The 20,419-nt window shown below is 45.2% G+C and overlaps 1 protein-coding gene across 6 annotated transcripts in view; it reads right to left on the bottom strand.

The window, feature by feature from the left end:
- PPP1R12B (protein phosphatase 1 regulatory subunit 12B) overlaps positions 1-20,419 on the bottom strand; it is a 121,115-nt gene that overhangs the window by 35,709 nt on the left and 64,987 nt on the right. For all 6 annotated transcript variants that reach the window (XM_086476377.1, XM_086476373.1, XM_086476374.1 and 3 more), the window contains exons 15-19: positions 10,153-10,243; positions 9,549-9,719; positions 8,637-8,820; positions 7,980-8,092; positions 6,376-6,420 (exon numbers count right to left, since the gene is read on the bottom strand). In XM_086476377.1, coding sequence (XP_086332503.1) covers positions 6,376-6,420; positions 7,980-8,092; positions 8,637-8,820; positions 9,549-9,719; positions 10,153-10,243 — 604 coding nt within the window. The remainder of the gene's footprint in view (positions 1-6,375; positions 6,421-7,979; positions 8,093-8,636; positions 8,821-9,548; positions 9,720-10,152; positions 10,244-20,419) is intronic.

The following is a 20,419-nucleotide window of genomic DNA, read 5'->3' as shown; positions in this document are numbered from 1 at the left end:
GAACAAAAAATGACCTTTTAAAGACAAGGGGGACAAACAGCAGCATCACACTGGAACACACAATTTTTTCCTACAGTGGTAGTTTCCAAAGAATATTTTATTGCCAGGGAATTTGACTTCAGCTTTCCAAACAAATTTAGATTACTCTTCAATTCCTTGTTAGCCATCTGGCAATACAGCCTCTGCTTTTCGCTCCTTCTGGACCTATCTGGGAGATAAATCATTTACCACCTGAACAGGGGGCTGCACCATTCTGCAAGGTACGTCCAGCCAACGAGGACTATCGGCTTCACAGGGGCTTCGCCACAAAGCAGCGCTCACCAGCACGCTGGTGAGAAGGGCCAGAAGCAAGCACCGAGTACGACACAGCCGAGTTGCGTCTGCTGAAGCCATCTTCTACTGCCCATGCACAACTCGCCTATTTTCTAAGGCAGACAGCTGTGGAACCACGACACAGCTATTAAGGGCTACCCAGACATCTACTGCTGTATGCAGGAATTTTAATCCAGCAGATCAGATTTTTTTTTGGAGCATGTTTTCAACCACATCAGGAGAGACATCCTCCCCGCGGCCTGCTGGATGACTGACAACCAAGTACCATCATCAGCTCCCAGAGGGGCAGAGAACCTGCTATAAGTAGTTAAGCAGTTAGAGATATTTTTCCTTTCCATAATTTTAAGCATGTCATGATGAGGTAGAGTTTGACAGTTTCAAACAAAAATTGACATGATGCTCCATTACACCTATAAGCACAAACATACGTTGTTAACCTTAAAAAGTCCAAAATTAAAAACACAATTAGACATAAACCAATAATTAGGTTTATACTGTCTTTGGGATACGGTCCAGGGAGCAATGCTGCTCCTCAGGCCAACGGGTCTAGGCTAGCAGCCACACTGAACGTGACCGGTCCTGTCTCCTGGAGAGGCTGTGCTGCATCCACACCGCCCTGGAGGTGGAGAGATGCTACGTATGGCACTGATCCTGCTGCCACCCTATCCATCACGCTGCTCTCAGTTCCTTCTGGGAAGAAAGCAAAAGGATCCCGGGACATCTGTGAGAGAGCTGCCATGTAGGCAAAGGGACAGGACCCTGGGGTGAAATGGGATAATTTGAACTGTCTGCACCGGCCTCCCAGCAATGCCAGCAAAAGCCAAGGTATCTGGCGGGTATCTGATGCATCGCTAACCTCAGCTCCGTTGCTTCAGGAGAACTTACTTGCTGACAACTGAGAAAGATTAGTCACCTCGGACTACACTGGAATTCCAAGAGTAATTTACTAAACAAGAAGTTAAAGCATAAAGTTACCTTAAATAGTTATGAGTCTGTGACCTTGTAAACCATTCCTGGAGGACTCGCTATTTTGCTTCATCTTCCTGGGACTTGCAGATCAGATTTTGGCTGGTTTTGTGTTACTCGTCTCCATCTCCATCATGGACACTGCTTCACATTACACCTTCCTAATTCAGCAACTCAGTGAATTAGAGGAATTAACCTGAACACATTTAGCTGTAACCCTGTAGTCTACATAGCAGACTTGGGACTGCTTGGCTTTAAGCACAAACAATATGTTTTTCTAGAGCCATAAATAGGAACTGAGCAGCCATGCTGATGATTTAAATGCTGTATCAACAAGGATAGTAGACAGCAAGTCTGATGCCCTTCTCAAAACATTAAGGTTAAGAAAAAACAACACAAGCATATTAGGTTAGAGAAGTCATGAGACAAATAATCTGTGCAGATGTGAGCATTTTTTGTAGAAATATTTGCAGAATAGATTTAAATTTCTATAGTGTGTTCCCCCCCAAAGAACCCGGGGTACTCGAAGCACAATGCAACTGTTCTTCACCATATTTAAAGCTCCACGGCAAAACGCTAGCACATGCTGTTGGAGCAATTTTCTGCTATTTTAGACTCTACGTTGCCAGTTGTGCACATAATAAAGGTCTCTGCTCGCAGCATTTTGTTTATAAACAGGACTAAACAGAGCCAATCTCTCACAGCCTTACTTTATACAGAATTAAATGCTCTGTAATTTAACTAGAGTCATGCAAGTGACACACAGTACCATCTACGTTCCCTTGGACATGGGCCAGGTGCTTCCCTCCCACGTCACACTGCATCTATGCCAGAAGTAAATATTCAGGGGTAACACCAGGGAAAAATACTTGCACCCTTAGTCCCCAGAAGGGACCCTGGGCTAGTAGCAAGGCGGCACAAAATGAACAGAACCATATAGCGCTGTCTAGACAAAAAGATTTTACTTTCTTATCAGCTAGCAACAAGTTCACCTATTTTGTTCCCTTTTACTAGTCAACTTTCCCTTGTATCTCAGCAAAGCAGCGCAGCCCAAGAAGACATACCTTACCATATTAGGCAATCTGAGCCCAGAAAGTGGAGGATTTGGAGCCTTCCTTAGCTTAAAAAGACAGTCCGCAGCCTGCCCAGTGCCACACTTCACTGCACTGCACCGGGGAAAGGGGGCGATGAAATAGCGGGATCCAGGATAGTTGCTAAGACTCCTGTGACTCCCAACACACGCAGTCTGGCTACAAAAGGCAAGTCACAAAACACTAACTAAAGCTATTTCTGATCTTTTAGTTGTTTATCAGATCCATCTTTTAAAAAAGGGTAAACAGCATGATTACAAAAGCTAAGTTGGAAGTCTCTGTGGAAGATAAAATGCCACTAAAAGCAAAAATATAGGCGAGAAATAGAACACACACCAAAATCAGGACTCTCAAGTTATAACTCTGAAACAGCTATAAGATGAAGACATTCCGTTTGCATAAGGCATTTTCCAGTTCATTGGTCCTCCCTAAGAATTCATGGAATTGTGCTTAGAAATTCAGTCCTTCTAAGACAGACATTTAGTTTTTATTAGCATCCAGTTTCATCTGGTGATTTCACGTTAACAGCACAATTAGGCAGAACACGTAACATTTACAAAAGAGGGTGGGCTTGAATGGTGTTTTGCAGAAACACCTCAAAGTACAGGGAGACAAGAACGGAGCCTATTCAACACACTTACTGTGATCATAGTCCATAATCACACGTTTCAGTGTTCTTTCTGCATAAAAGTCAATTCCATTAATGTGTTTGGGTTTTACATTGTGCTACACCGGCTGCCCTAGAGGAGGTTTGTGCAAACAGATGTTTTGACACTTTTACTACTTTACCAACATGACGTTCGGTGCATGCCCCTGTATCGAAAGCTTTCCCTTGATGAACAATCTAACACGCAGGTGAGGCACGTGTAATGCCACTAAAGAGAAATGCAAGGAGATAAAACTTTTTAAATTACTACAAACATTTTTCTACTTCTGTTACGTATAGTATGTCGTTTAACACAGACTTTTCTTCCAAATTTCCCCTGCTGTGTAACAGCAATGGCACAAGTCAGGTGTCACAGCCAAAAGAGCTGTGGGTAGGGAAAAAACCCTCTCCGAAATGTAACATCCGACCCTTCTCTTTAGTCTTTATCATCATCCTTGAAATGCAGCCCCCTGAACTAGAGCCCTGACTGGCACCTGCACTGACTGCACTGTGTTTGCACCCACTGGCCCCACCATGACCGAATTCTCGCTGATATTTCACAGTCGCTGACTTGCAGGGAGCAGGAAAGGTTTCCTAACGCCAGCCTGCTCACACTGCTCAGCTGGGCACTGCTAACGGGATCTTTCAGACTCTTGGAATTTTTTTTACTTTCTGAGAAATGGGGACTAGACTGTGGCCAAACTTTTTTCTCCATCTCTGCTTTGAGCTCAGGTCTCCCCAGGCCGAACAAATCCTTCCCAGTGGAACCACGCAAAAAGCCTCTCTGAAAGCTGCTTCCCCAGAGGCTTTTTCCAGCTGAAGTCCTTGTGCCCTTGAACATTTATTCCACAATAAAACTTTGTCTGCTCTTCCAACTTTCCACAGTGCATCCGAGCAGTCTGCATCACCAGCAGAAAGGCGGGGTTGGTAGCACACCCCACCGCTGTTGCCTGACACATCCTATGACGAGGCTGCTCGCAGTTGCCTAAAACTCAGCCAAAGCATCTGGGCTCGTTTCCCACGCTGGTCCTCATAAGTTTCAGCCAAAATAATTCATCCACTTCTGAGAATTAGAACAACATGTATTTGCTCCTTTTTCAAAAACTGCATCTACCTTTCCTTTGCTGAACTCCAGCACCGCATAGTTTGGAGGAGGGAATTCAAGTAGGGCCTTTTTTGGCTCCCATGAAAATCTTCCTAATATCAGCCAAGATATAAACACTGGAGCAAAACAACAGCTCACAAAATCAGGAGAGTCTCTAGGGGTCTGCAACTAAAATGAGGTACTTCAGTGTGTTCAAGTTCACAGCTCTGATGGTGGCACCTGCCATTCTAGAATCATCGTTATTATTATTGATGAATTAAAGCTTAGCACTTGCATGTCCTGCTCGGTACTAGAGCTGAAAGCAAGGAGCTGCTCCGTGATTCTTGCCAAACTGATGGCCATAGCAGGACAGAAATCTCTCCGATTTGGATGTAAAATAAACCAGGGAAGACTGAACAAGTGACATGATGCTGGAGGCATGCAGTAAAGAAAATGACCTGAGAACTGGATAAAAACAGGACAGAGAATGGGAAAAACAGCACCAGCAGAGTGGAAGGAGAGTTTAAATCAGGGTCTGAGGTATGTGAGGTGCGTAAGAAAACAGAGGACTGTTGCCACAAAGCCTGGGCACAAAGGGGCCGAGGGAACTGAAGGGAAGCTGCTCTGCTGTTAGATTGAAACCCACAAGAAAATCGTGGCAAGTGTAAGACAAAAGGATTTCTTGCTATTACTTTGGGGAAAAACCAGCATCATTAACTATAAAAGACTGGGTGACACTAAATTTCGGGGCAGGAGCATATGGTAGTTCTTACAAAGTGCAGTTTAGCCATTTACAAGAGCCGTGAGGACTGTGCTCAATAGTTTTCAGCATTTTTAGGACTAGACTCTAGGAAGCCTTCAAACCTGCAGCCTCAGATACTCTTTCGTCTTAATTTAGCTAATCTGGGACAACTTCCCAGAAGAACAAGACATTTCCCAACAAGTCCAAAACACGACTGCTGGAAACAAGGTGTCCCTATTACTACTTTCTACACATTACCAAACGCTCTTCGTTCAGTCTTACTGCGAGATGGCAGAAATGTCAAGACAATTTTAAGGACGATAAATGGCCGAATCTTTCGTGCAGGGTTAAGTGGAAGATTTAACGAAGCCGTGTACCGTGACAAACAGGCAGTCCTGTGGGAAGAGCTGGGCTGCTCCAAGAAGGTGGTGCTTCCGTGGGAAGGAATATCCCCCATTTCACATTGCAAAGCAAGCACTGGGAAAGCAAAGGCTGGCACTGCACGATAAGCACATGCTGAGAGCCATCCCAGCACCGTGTGAGTCTCTGGTTCCCACAAGGCTCACCGTGACTTTGCCCCATTTTGACCGAATATTGCAAAAAGAAAAACAAAAATAAACCCTGAAGAGCATTACTGAAAATCTGCAGCAAAGCAGCAGTTAATTTCAGCAAAATGATGCTTCAATCGCTCTGCTGAATTGCAAAGCACGTGGAAAGGCTACTGCCAGTTCAACACATTCTGGCAAAGATTAAATGTCACATAAGCAGGCTGACCCCTATGCACCCTTAAATTTGCTATTTTCCCCAGGTCTTGCACATCATGCCTTCATAGTTTGGAAATGTATTTAGCTTTAACATTGTCAGAGTAAGTCGTGTTGTCAGGCTCAAATGTGTTTTAGATGAAGACAGACAAAACCAAAAGAAACCAAAGTCAATTTGGAAGGACTCAATAATTATTACAAAAGGAAAGAAAGGGCCTCAAAGGATAATGAGACTATTGCAAGAACAGGGGAACAATGAATAATCTCTGATGTGTTGCTCGCCAAGGGAATTTCCCCGCAAGAAAACAGACCCACGAGGAGACAAGAGCACAGATTTTAGAAATACAAAACGTACTGTCCGAAATAACAGCGTCAGGGTGAGCCCGAGATCCGAGGTCATGCGCCTTTCTCGGGACACCTGACAGCTATACTCCGCAGCCATCGCAGCTTCTGACAGTGCCCTCAGTAAGGCACTGACCCCTGCTTCTGCCGCAGTCCCTCCAGGCTTGAGAACTGCCTATGCAGCTCTCAAAGAGCCAACTTTTGAACTTAGCCCAGTCTGTAGATATTCTTTGTCTCTCAGATGAGAAATCAGCGAGCAATTTGCTACGCAGAACTACCTCCCAGTTTGTACTCAGCTCCTGAACAGAGCCTGAACCTCTCGTATAAACACGAATAAAGCCACAGAAGATTTCTTGCCACCAACACTCGAGAGTGAAACACCAACTATTTAGACATATGTTTTCACTTACCCGAGTTTCCTTCACTTCCTCATTTCCATCAACTTCATCATCATCCTAGGATGAAAAGCAAACAATATAACTAGGCAGCCTTGGAGACAACAAAGTTTTGCCTCAGGAAGATAACGTATTGCTTATGATTTGATATTAAAGCTAAGAACAATTCTGTCGAAAGAAATGCCTGTCTAGATGCTTTTGGCTGATTATCAGATCACGTTTGGTAACCTAATGGCCATTTAGATTTTGGTACTGGGACAGAACTAACTCTCTACAGTTGGCTACTGCAATTTGAATGTTCCTGCAGAGTCAGCAGAAGGAGTAACGCTCCTAACGTACTTAGGGAGCAAACGCTGTGACACTTGGGAAGACTGTGTATCTGAAATGTGCACATAACGCTGCCTTCCAAAGGACACCCTCCACTTCCAACAGACTCCAGGAGGAGATCAGTCACCCCAGACAGCTTGCACTTATGCGGCCTCTCTGTGACCTGCTGCCTCTTCGTAACAGCTCCAGATTTCAGAGGTATAAACTACCATAGCATCGCCTCTGACTCCACACTGAACCCAAGGTATTTCAGATGCTGCAGCTGTAGTTTTGTATAGAGACAATGGGGAAAGGAACTAAAACTCTGGGAAGTGATTTGCCTTCTGCTCTAAAGCTAGCACTATTGCTATAATGATCCAGTAGACAACTGGGCAAGCTGTAAAGCATTTAACAAAAAAGGAAAAAAAAAAAAAATCACATCTGGCATGCAAGTGAAAAAAAAAGTAAGAATCATTTGAAAATAATAAAAAGGGGTGTTTGCAGCAAGTCTTTCAATAGAAATTCTGATGTTTCCAGCAGGGCCATTCAACTCGTCTGTAGCTCCATATATTCAACATATCTACTGTTGCCACAGGGAAGACCACTGGGGTTTTTTTCATTGTATTGTGCAGGAAGTCTCACCCCTGAGGTGTACAAAGAAGGCTACGTGCCCATAGCTGGACTAGAATTGTTGCAGACTTCTTAACCATGACTTCCTAACACTTCTTCTCTCCTGAAAAAGGTGATCTGTTTCCCTACCTGAGTCTCTAACCAAGATCTGGAGGGCTGGATTTCTTCCCTCAGACCAAAGAAATCCTTTTGAAACCAGGACTAGGAGAAATGACCAGGACACAGACAGCTCTGCTGCATCTACGCTGTGTGTGTTCTCTGGTGCTGGGCAGGGGATCCAGACACAGGTTTTATTCCTCATTGTCTTCCTTTTAGGGGGCCTAAAGCATAGCCAAATTTGGGCTCAGAGGAATTTGAACATAATTCCAGTGGCTCGTGACCCTTCTTCCAAAGAAACTAGACTTCCTATCTCTCTTCTCCCATGTGGGCTCTTTCATAATTCTGCAAGGATCACAATGATTTATGGCTCAAGAACAGGCCTCCCAGAGCCGGCTGCTTGGGTTTTGTATGGGCCAAACAGGAACGCGATTCCTTTGGAAGTGCCAGTCTGAAACAGAGTTGGAGAGGGAAGGACTAATGGGAAATCAACTGACCTGGAAAAAACCCTGACGTTTGGGATTGGAAGGAAATTCACCCTGAATATTACAGAATGAGTTTCTCTTCTCTAAGGAACTCAAACTTACATCTTTTGTGGAGAAAATGATGCCAGTGCCTCTTCGCCTCTCTTTTGGCCGCCGCCTCTCTCGGATTGACTGTTTGTTCAGAGATCTGTCGTCTAAATCCTGCTCTTCACACTCTGGCCAAGCAAAGAAAGACTGCTTTGGTTTCAGTGATTTACATCTGTGCTTTTGCTAAGGTACTGGGGTTCTTTTCAAGCTGATCAAGGCCAACCTGGCTTGTGTTACATTACAAAGGAGTTATTAAACCAAATGAAATGGAATCTGCCCTGCTACATCTGGTTACTCACACTCCTTCCTTTATCAAAGCCTAGCTGTCAGCTCTCCCCAAATCATCCTGACTTACTCCCGTTCTGAGGACAAACTGTACTAGGGGAATCGCTCCCCCCAGCTCTAAGATCTAAATGCTCCATGGATTACTATCTCATTTACTTATCCAAAACAGAAAACATCCTTTTATCCCTCTCTGTTACAAGCAATAAGCTGTACCCTACGTTAGGATTTCCACTTAAAACAAATAACATTCGTTTTGTGAGGTGGCAGCTCCCCATACTGCTCCTCTCAAAATAACAAGTAAACCTTCTCTGTCTGTACACATTGAGAGTTCTGAAACTCATGAAAATCCCTGAGCTTTGGCTGTTCCTCATTCTGCTGGGCACATACCATTTTTCTCCATCTCTGTGGCTGCACCTCTAAAGTCTGTTGGATTCACAGAGTCAAGACCTAGATATTTATTTGTTCGAGTCAGGTATGAACTTGTATAAAGCAGAGGTGCTGATGTCGAAGGAGATACAGGTGTCGTAGGTTTGTCTGGTTGTACTGGGCACCTTAATCGCCGATAGACAGTCTATAAACAAAGAACCATGACAAAAAGTTAGTAGAATGAAGAGGATCTAGCAGATTCGGGATTTCAGGGAACTGGGTAGTCTTTTAGAGTGTAATGTTTTCTTCACTGCTGCTGGAAGTGATCACCTCCATCTGCCAGATCAGGTTCATTCCATGAGACAGGGATGAATGTTAAAAGCATTGTACAGTTACATGCGAGAGCACCTTCCCATCGCTGGGAGGTCTGGGATCAACCTCTTTGTCCCCACAGCCAATGGCGGGTCAAACAAGTTACCTAATAGAAATGAATGATTTAGAGTAAAAAGCCCGAAGTGAAGGCAGGGGGAGGGAACAGGTCTCTCTAGCTTTCCATTCCGCACAGAACATCTGTGGAAAAACCTGAACACAAAGCCTCAGCCCAGTCTGCACAGCAAGGATGGATCCAGGCCACATTTCTATCATTAGCCTTCTCATTCCACTTTCTGTGATTTACACAGTTTTATTTTCTGGCAAGGGACAGAAAAGTGACATTCCCAGTGGAAAGCAAAGGAACAGCTAACCTCTAACACACCCACATCCCTCACGCAGATCGCTGAGGTGAGGTACTACTCCCCAGTACTACTTTCCAGCAAGTCTGTCCTGTCCCCCTTAAAATAAACAGACATCCCCAAAAGAATTTCTCCTGATCGCAGCTATCCTAAATGGTTTCATTAAACCTGAAACAATGAGAACTGAGGCCAGAAGCATCACCTCCTCATCCGTATTTCTGCTCCACCGTGACCGGGTCTCCTGCCTCTCGCTGCTGTCCTCAGCAGGCTCGGTGCTCTCAGCTTTCTCGCTTTGCTGTTCCTGAGCTTGCCGCTCTGCCCGAGACCGGCTGAAGGTTCGCTCTGCCTCCTGAAGGTCTGTCAGTGTCACACCCTGGAGAGAAAGTAAGAGAGAATTTTTACATTTTTGCAACTAGATGTCAGTTTAAAATGCCCAGCAGGCTCAGACCTGGCCAGGCGAAATATTTCACCTCTGCTAACAGAAAGGCAAGGCTTCTGTTGCCTTCCACACACTTCTCAGCATACCCACATAATCACCGACTCAAAGCAACCCAAATATACGCGATCAAGCTACAGACTAATAAGCAGGTACACTGCAGAAACGAGAACTTTGAAATCTAACCCGTGTATGCTTGGGGGAGTATTTTGTAGTTCCTGTTTGCAGGAACTTCTGCCAGAACCTCCTCACCACAGTGTGAGGGCAGACAAGCCCCTCGTCCTAAGTAATAATACAGAAGGAAATTTTGCCTCTCTATTCATCAGCTCTCTTTGTCCTACACACCAACACAGGTATTTCCATTCTTCACCTGTGTAGACCTGCGAGTCTGCCGGGCCTGCCTGGATCGTGCCTTCCTCAGTGATTCCGCTTCCTCATCCCGCACCGGAGTCAGATAAGACCTGAAAATAAAGGGCAGAAGAGGTTAAAATAAAAACAGATGCTCTGCCTTCCTGTCTCTGCAACCTCCAAGGCTGAGGTATTACTCTCTTTCATATGGACAAGAATCATTTCAGCTCCATCTACCAAGACCACCATCAACTTCTGCTTTGGGACAACTTTCCCATGAACACAGGATACACAAATGCTCACATTACGTTCTCCCTAGAATCTCTAAATAAACTCTACAGAGTTAAACATGTTCTGTTAAAAAAGGTGCATCTATTTAGTGCAATATTTGCCCCATTCCGTGTTTTATTGCATCATTAGGAAAAAAAAAACCCTCAACCCACAAACTGTCTCTCATTCAGATAAAGATCTCAAGAGCAGAAATCCTGCCCTGGCACATTCCTCAGACCCTCCTTCCTGTCATTATATTCATGATCATATTCCTGCAATCTGCTGTCTTCATCAATATGAAACCCATCATGCTGGAAACCGGCTGAACTGCAGGTATGAAGACAAAACACCTTGAAAAAAAGCCATGAAATTAAAGTAGTAACCTTCACACACCAGAGTAAACGGAGTCCCTTAATACTGAAAAACACACAGTTAAAATACAGAGCTGGTCACCAGTTGATTTCATTAAACTGGGAAGATTTCAAAAGAATTATTCACATAAAAATATATAAACTGAACCGGCATTCACTGCGGAGGAACCGGAGAGGAATTCAGCAGTGCTCCTGCAGAGTCAGGGATTGCACAGCAGTAAGTCTGATTTCCATATCGGTGGAGTGGCTTCCATCTTAGGGAAGATTAATTAGATTGGACTCTTCAGCCTGGTTCATAGGGAATTATTATTAATACCTCTCACTGTACAAGGATGAGGGTGCCTGCAATGAAATGTTCTTTTGTAGGTCTATCACTGCCACAGGTTAAGAGAGTTTCAAAGATCTAGATATGTTCAAAGAATAATTAGCCAAGTGAGGGATGAAGATCATTCAGGGAATACGCTTACTTTGTCCTTGGACCCTCTTCCTGGTTCTCCACTACAGACCACTTTTACATAAAAGGTAATGGGCTGAACAGATTTTAAATCTGATCCAGGAAGTTAAGACATTTATTAGAAAGATTACAAACGTTGCTGCACTATGACAAAACCTCAAAGAATCACAAAATTGGGATCATTCTGCAATCACCTGCCATGATGGCTTTTATCCACCTTCATGATCTTGCGTTCAGCGCTGATTTAGGTGTGTGGCCAAATGCAGACTTGACCTCCAGAGCTCAGAGACACATCACCTAACGGGGGGTTCCTCACACTCTTTGGAGGTAAGTCCATGGGAGCCTCCTCGCACTTCAAGCGTTGGTGGGGCACACGTGAGAGTCTTCTCGCCCCAAACTGGTGTGTTTGACCTGATAAATCATGCCCCGAACTCCCCTGATCTCCAAAGAGTACGAGGAGAATGCGGAGGATCGATTGTCCGTGCTGGAGAAGCCTGCACTGCAGACTTCTGGAGGAGATGAATCATGCTCTGGGAGCTGGCTACAATGGAGATGTCTACATCCCAGCTGGCCAGGCTCACTGAACTGCACTTCCAGGGGACAATTTATCACCTTCAGAAAGAGCCTCCAGCACAGCTCATGTGAATGCACTGCAGAGGAGCTCATTTCTTCCCATTGATTATCCCGACAGACACACTAGCTGTGATGGATACGCCAACACAGGAAGCGCCTAAAATTCAGAGGTATGATTGCCTCCCAAGAACTTGCTGTTTCATGAATAAAAAAAAGCTGCTGTTTGATGAATGGAAGCTGTGTAACTCCTAATTTTGCAGACAAGTAGTTCTCTTCTGCTCTCCTTTATGCAGCGCATATGTGCTACCCAGGTAATGGCACATTAAGGAAACAATAAGCATTTTCTGCAGCTTTTGACACAAGTAGAATAGCTGCTATTCACACAGCATCCAGAAGTAATAAGCCACCTACAGGAAGAATGCATTTGCAAAATATACTGCAAATGAAGTTCAGAGCAGCAGTAAAAAAAAAAAAAAAGGCTCCTGAAACACATAAACCAAGTAAATTTGTAGCTAAGTAAGGCAGGCATTTTACTGCAACAGCTTTGAAGCAATGGAATTCACGTTTCACGCTCTGCAGCGAGGACACACGCGTGTAGGAGCTACATACATACAACAGGAGTAAGAGGAGGGAAGATGAGACCTGCCTTTGCCTGAGGAGGAATTTGGCTCATACAGCAGCACGTATGCAGTGGATCACATCGTGGTTGTTCAGGAACACTCCTGGTACGTGTGAGCCACACAAGGCCACGCTTACAGCGGCTGAAGTGCTTTTGCACACGGAAGAATAGTGAACTCCCTCCTTCTGGATGTGAGAGAGGCCAAAACAATTTTCAAAGTAGTTTCAAAAAAGGTTAGGCCAATCTGTGGAGAAACATGCCAGCATCAGCTGCTGACCAGGAGGCTGGGCATGCCGCTGCCGAGCCGCGAGGGCGGCTTTGTGGCAGGGTCAGGTTTGCAGGAGCACAGCGAGGCTGCAGGGTTTCCCTCGTTTCAGTGTTTAGCTACAGCTTTGCATACAGGAGCGTACGGATACAGCAAGAGAAAAAACATTTTGTGTCTCTTACCCCGTCACCCTCCCACTTTTTTCCCCCTCTGTTTTCCCACAATTTATATAAAAATATGAATATGTTAAATCATCATTAGCAATTTTGGGTGTCCAACCTGTAACAGCGAACTAATCTTCAGACAAGCACGTTTTGCCAGTCAGGGTGGCTCAGTTTGGGCTGCAGCCTTTATTGATTGCTAACTTTTGGTTTCCTTCCATTTACACAATTCCCCACCTCTTGGAGCTCACCCAAAGCCATTTCACAAGCATGAGATAACTGAATTTTCTGAAACAAGTCGACAGAGCCGCTGCAGTGACATAGCTGGTTTCTACAAGTCATCCTGGCGATGAAAGAAGGTGGTGGTGCTGCAGATATTTCAAATGCAAACAGCAGACACCATACCTGCTGGCAATTCAATCACATTTTCCCCCTACTTTGGTTTTTTTTATGTTTTGATTTTTCCTTTGGAGGGGGAGGGAGGGTAAAGACTGATTTTACAATTTTAGGTGATGCTTCGCTTTGCTTACAAGCTGAATTTTAAGAGACCTGAGTGTGCTAAAAGGGATGGAGGAAAGAAAGAGAGAACAAATTCACTGAAAGGAGATGGCAAGTCTGATGCAGCCACAAAGCAAGGCTGAGCTGGATGACAGAGCGTGAGCAATACATTGCTCTCCAAAGCAGAAATATTGCAGATCACAGCAAGCTGCAGGGGACAGACAGTAAATGGGGTACAAGGCTGTCTGTAAACAACTCAGAGTTTTAAATTGCATTTTCAAGAAACACATAGCTTGCCGAAATGCAGTATCTATGTCATCCTATTAATTCAAGCAAATATCACATGATCCAAGCAATCTTCAAAGAAATGGTCCTATGCGTTGTATTTTCTTTCAGTAAGCTCTCTCTAAGAAATACATGAAATAAGAGCAGCCATCTCGCCAAGTTCAATGCATGCGTAAAGCAGAACAGATTTTTCCCAGAGTTTTGCTTTCAAGTACAAGCAGCAGAATATAAATTGTTAGAGACGCGTACGTGAGAGTCAGCAAAAACACTGCACAAGTTTATAGTTCCCAGAGACAGAGACAAGTGTGTCCTGCTGCCAGAAGATTGCTACAAGCTTCTGATTTGTGCGTTAGCTACAAAAAAAGATGGGGACCAAATGATGAATCTGGCTCCCACTTAACTCTTTCTATTTTCAAGAAAACACCCATTTTCTCTGTTAACAATTTTAATCAGGGCAGTGCAACACAAAGATGGATCCCAACTACTCATCACCATCTCAAGGCAAGAATAGCTGCAATAAAATACTAACAGAAGGGGAGATTCAAAACAGGGCAATAGTAAGCCTGGATATACAAGCTGGTAAAACAAGAATAGAAGAGCAAATCTGTATGTTAGAGAACCTTTGTCAGAGGAAAAAAAAAAAAAAGAACATATTGTGGAGAGAAACCCCTCCCAAGTAAAGGGTGAATGAGGGAGAAAAAGAAATTACAAGCCCCCATTAATTGGCACACAGATAACAAGAACAGACGATGAATTTCTCCAAGAAACACAGAAGCTTCTGATAATCTTTTTACAACGCTGGTCTCCTTTCCTGCCTTCCTGAACGCCTTCGAGCACTCGAGAGACTGAGGCGTTTGTGACAAACACCATCTACCACCACGCAGAGCCCTCTGGCAGAACGGCATCGCTCAGGCCCAGAGGGAACACCAAGAATATGTAAAACCTCAAGTTTTGCACTTCCATACTGCGGTGACCCAGCACCGAAGCAGCACTCACCTACGTGCGTCAAACTTGGCAACAAATTTGGAAGGTAAACGTTCATTAAACGCTACAGCTGCCCTCTTGTCAAAGTGGATTCAAGGCAATTCGTCTTGCTGTAACACACCAAAACTGACCCCCCCCCCCCCAAGCTGTAGTGGGCCATGATGGGTTCCCTCCATCCCCACCAGGTCCTTCTCCAATAAATCCATGCTCCCGTAACAAGCGCAGTGGGAATATGAAAGGCAGACAGCGACCGCAGGGCGTCTGGCCTCTGTGAATGCAGCACCATCGGTCACGAAGTGGGGCTGTGCTTGATGTGGGTCTTTAGAGGAAAGCTTGTGGTGGGCAGGGGCTGCCCCGCTGGCCCTCTCCGACTCCTCTCATCTCAGCCCAAGCTCTCTTTCTCGTTTAAGAGCGACTCTGAACTACACTCACGAGACTAGAAAGTATAGTGACAGTTTTCCTGGAAGCCAGGACAGACTTCTGGTTCTCGCAGATCTAGATGATACGGGTAAGGGGAGTCAGGCACTGGTTTGGCTTCCTGCACACAAGAAGGTGCATTCAGCACATGGAAAGCCATACGGATGTTCAGACTCTGAAATGTTTGAAACAGCTGTTCTTAAGAGTGCAATGTCACTATTTCGAACACCGCAGTGTAGTAAAAAAATCTTTATCATATATACAGCTCTCCTACATACCTACACACACACACGTATGTTTTATATAAATATTACACACACACACACAGACACACTGAAAAAAAGGAACAGGGAGGAAAAAAAAAAGCCCAGCAAAAGCCTGAAGTACTGATACTGGTCCCTTGGAAACAACTGGAAAACTACAGCTTCCCAGTAATGCATTCCTATGACCTGGAAGTTTGCCATTAGCTAAGAAACTGTCTATAAGCTGCAGGGGTGGAAGAGAAGCAAGCCCAAGTTTTGCAGGCAACAATGCCAACAGCAGGTCCCAAAATAAAATTCCTTCAGTTAGATAATAAAGTATGTACCCAGCAGCAAGTCAATCATTGACAATTACATGGAAACAGTCAAAAAAGAAACTTTCCTGCTTTCTCACCCAAGCAGTCAACAGCTTTCAGTTCTTCACTGTATTTATCCCTGTGCTAACATGTTCTGCTATCAGCCCACTGCAACTGAAAATGCTCATTAGAGAAACTGCCATAAAAAGTTGTCTGACTCTAACTCGAAAGACCTCAACAGGCAGGAGAGAAGGACGTGTCAGACTCTGCAAGTGTTGGAGCTGGGAACGAGGGGAGAGACAGCCAGACAATGCTGAGTTATTAAATAAGCCGAGGACAGAGGGATAACAGGATCATTCTCTTGAAGTGTTTCACAGCTGGCTCCAAAAGGCTCGGCTGAGTATTCACCATTTTCAGGCCTTTGCTTTTCTCTCTCAAGTTAGTCCTGGATGTTGTGAGCTGTCATTGTGCTTCAATCTGGACTGTGAATTCTCAAATCATGAAAGTTTAAAAGGCTGAATTTCTATCATCTATTTACGGTATGATTAGCAAGTTAACAAGCAAAGATGAAACTCTCTATTTGCAACAGCTTCGCTTTGCTCAACATGTTCAGGTGCTGATCCGAGAGATTAAGAGACTTGTGATCTTTGTCACTTGCTAATCAAAACAACAAGTACCCTTTATCCCTCCTCAAAACTCACGCTTTGATGTGACGTTTACAATGGGTTGAGGTTACACGCCTGGCAGCTGATGCTCTAAGAATACTGCCCATCACACAGCTCTCGACGATTTTGCGTGTGCTTCCCCATCTGCCCACGTGCATCTTTGTACGCCCTTCAGAGAGCGGAGCTGCTCCTTCGGTGCTGCATCCCTCCGGCAGCTGCCCAACGCCCCTCCTCTGCAGGCTGGCCTGCTGCAACACACCGAGGGGAGCAGGGCTCTAACGGCAGGCCCAGGTGAGGAGGCAGCCCTGCTCCCTCTCAGCCCCAGGCGCTCTGTGTTTCCCCTGCCAGAAGAATAAAACACAGCATTGGTACCTACCGGGAACTCGCAAAGTTTGGGGCCGGGGAGCCAGTGCACGGATTGGAAACTTTCAAATGATCGGTGTTATCTCTTTGCATTAATTAGTGCCACTCAGCATCACGGTAAAAAGTGAAAAGGCAACAAATTTCAGTGATCACATTCCTTACACTGGCTACCTCGCCTGGAGAAGGCTTGCTGTTGCTATGAACCTGAAATTCTTCCAGAAAAAGGGAAAACGTACTTGTTTAAAAGCACCACCACACTCCAGCAAATTTTTCTGCAAGAGAAAAGCAAAGAGAGCCGCAAACACAACCCAAAGCAAGCCTGCAACATCCTCTCCCTACCGAACTTCCCCCCAGTCACTGAATGCATCAGTTGTGACCATCACAGCAAAGCTTTCCAGGCTGGACTACTTTGAAATTGGTTTGTGTTCAGCATAGGACATTAGGTGTCAATATACAACACCGAGCAGTTTGTCACTGTGTCATGGAACAACGTGCACCACAGTCTGCAGTCCTCAGAGGCTGGCTCTTTGCATTAAAGAGATTGCTGCACGAAACAGAGCAGGATGAAACTCCATCTCCTGCCTGCTGATGAAAGAAAGGAAGGCAAAGATGCGAGTGTCCTCCTCCATCAGGATTTCTCTTTCTCATTTGCAAGTGAGTCAACACAATTTGACATTCTAAACACCCTCAAGCAGATCTATTACACCTTTCCCAAAAGCTAGTTTACACAGTCTGAAACAGGGCAGGAAGGCTGAAAAAAACCCAACTCCCTCAGCAAAAATCTGAATATTTTGGAAATCACCATTTGTAACTAAAAAATAAAATAAAATCTAAATTTGATGGTGATGAAGAAGGCTCAGCTACTGAACTAGATAAGCCGTAGGAGAAATGCTCACTTGGCAAGTACATCTGAGCAGCCTTCGACTGCCACCTCCTGGAAGCAGCCCCTGAAGAGATGCCTGAGCAGCGTCAAGGCAGGGGATCACGAATCAGCCCCAGCTGAGTTACAGAAAACTCCACCAAATACTGAGAACGTATAAAAGATTTCCATTTCCTGCAGAGCTAAGATTGCAATTTCTTAGCATGTGGCAGTGGCTTTGGTTCAATTTCAAGTGACCCCCATTCTCGGGGACAGAAGATTAATTAAGTTTGCTCAAAAACTTTTCCTATAGAAATCCCAGGGGGGCGACCTGGCATCCTTGGCCTCTCCACCTGTAACTTCCGTGGGTCAGTGCTGTGGAGCAAAGAATTTAACAGCATAGCTGATGCTGTGCTAAACTAGCTCTCAGCTGTACCAGCACACAGTATCTCCACAAATATTTTGGGTACATTCTTTAGTTTAATGGCCACTTTTGGACACAGAAAAGTATTTGAACGTGTCAAAGTTAAATGCTGATACCCTGGACGTCCAGGAAACTGTACCCAGATGGAACTGGAGCGCTGGCTGCAGAACCTTCCATTAGACAAATGTGCTGTTAGACACAAGGATTAAATACACGAAGCGTGTCAGTGGTAACGATTAGTAAGTAAAGAGGAACTGCACACAAATTTTGCATGTAGACAGAGATGGGGAAAGGCAGTTTTACCTTCTGCTTGCTCCATGCTGTCAAGCTGCAGTTCTTTTACACTGGCTAGCTCAAGTGGTGCCTGCTTCGTTTCCTTGACCATTCCTGGAGGATCCCGCATATATTCCTGCTTTGAGTAAGCAGGCCAACCTACAGCCTGGGCTCCTCCGCCCAAAGCAAATGCCAAAATATCCCCCGCCCCGCTTCCCCTGAGCGCTGGATAAAGCCAGTCGGCAGCTGAGCACGCAGCAGCACACCTGCTCGCCGCCTTTGCAGGAAACAAGGCTCAGCAGCAGTGACCCCCATCCCACACCTCGACCTTTTTCCAAATAAAAATGCAGCCTGATTTCTGATACAGCGGGAGCAACCTCGCCTCTTCCCAACATGGACAATCTGATGGCCGGCAGAATTCCTGCCCTCCCACGTCATCTGCACCAGCAGCCTTTTAAAAACAGGACAACTTTATCTGAACGAGATTAACTGTAGAAGTGTGGCAGATAAATGCTTTCAACAGCAGGATCAGTTCCTCACAAGAGAGAGATCTCTCAGCTTATTGTTGTCCACTGGGTAGTGGGGATGGGAATCTGTCCCGTGTCATGCAGCAGCGCCTTGCATGAGTAGCCCCACCACTCTGCAGGGACCTTTCCCAGGAGAGCTGAGACCACTGGGCTTTACGTCAGCCAGTGATAAGGCTTAGAGAGTCAAATACTACTGAAAAAACACCAAGGTGGTAGAGAGATAATGCTCACAGCTTTTTCTACCAGTTCCTCTCAAGGGACATTTAAATACCCCCTGAATGCAAATCCCACAGTTCGACTGTTACAGAGACCAGTGTTTCTCATTTTTCTGTCAGATAATAAGGGTTAACAGACATATTTGGCATCTGCGCTCACCCTAGAAGAGTCACGCTCTGAATTTGGACAGGACAAGAATCACAAGGTAAAAGGACTTGCCAAAAATTGTTCATCTACAGTACTGGTGGAGGAGGATTTGGTTATTAATATATTATTAATATACGCTACTATAATTAGCAGCTGGATCCTTAGAATGAAGGAACAAAGAATGAAAAATAAATTCCTCTTGGGAACGAAGCAGAAAAGAGAAATGTTTGCTAGACACGTTTACCTTGCACGTCAGTGACCTTTCTTCATCTGAAAAAAAAATTCTAGGGAAAACTTTCAAGGGCAAGAAGCCAGGAGGAGCACAGACATCAGCCCCAAAGCTGCTAAGAAAACAAGCCCACCTCACTTCTGTTCTTGATTTGTCCGAGAAACCGGTCAGAATACATTCAAAAATAAGGGAGAGAGAGATGTGTTTCCTGTCTCTACCAGCTTGCCTGATGGCAAGTGCTACCACCTTGCTGGAACCTTCCTGAGGAACAGGAAGACCAAATACAATTGCACAATGTGATTGTATTAATAAAGTGGCTGGGGAAAAAAAAAAAAAAAAAAAAAAAGAGGAAGGACAAATTAAAATCCTAATTCTTATAAAAACAGGCCAGATTTCAAATTCAAGAGTATCCTTTTAAACGGGTCACTCAACTGAGATCACAGACTTGTCTTTCGGAAGTTCTTGGGCAATGCTTGCCCTACCCCACGTGACAGCTACCCGCGGGCTGCACACAGCCTTTCAGTCTGTTCTGGGGACCAAAGCTTTCAGAGAACATGAAAGGCTTCAGAAAGACCCAGAACCCCCCCAGACCTTCCTTTCAGCACCAGATGTCTCATGGCACAAGTCACGGTCCAGCTTGGCAAGATCTCCTGCAGCTCTCCAAGCACAGCTCCAAGCAGCCTCCAGCGCGCAGGGAGCCTGCAGGAACCCTCCTGAGGGGCTGCAGCGCAGGGCTCCCAGGAGAGGACGTGACCACAGAGCCCTGCGCTGAAACTACACGGACAAAGTCACAAACAAACTTTGCAAAGGAGCTTTCGGTGGCACTAGAGGCCGCTGTCACCCTGGATGAAGGTGGATAATCCAGCAGTGGGCTGCAAGCAACAGGACCCCCCCGACTCCCCACCACCTGCTTGCACCAAGCAGAAACCAAGAGGATGTCAGTTTTGCACCGGGAAGAGCAGGGTCCACCACGTGAGATACTGTAGGCACAGCATCACCACACTTGTAATTCACCCTTAGCAGAGCCAGTGCTGGTTTGAGTTCAGCTGGACAAAGGCACTGGCAACGTGACACAATTTGATGCTGGCGGGAGAGCATCAAAATGGCCAAACAGCAAATGTTCTTCAGCGGCT

Source organism: Leptosomus discolor, chromosome 21, assembly GCF_034619465.1.
Source record: "Leptosomus discolor isolate bLepDis1 chromosome 21, bLepDis1.hap2, whole genome shotgun sequence".
In the NCBI taxonomy this organism is placed as follows: domain Eukaryota; kingdom Metazoa; phylum Chordata; class Aves; order Leptosomiformes; family Leptosomidae; genus Leptosomus; species Leptosomus discolor.
This window is presented reverse-complemented; position numbering and strand designations above follow the sequence as displayed.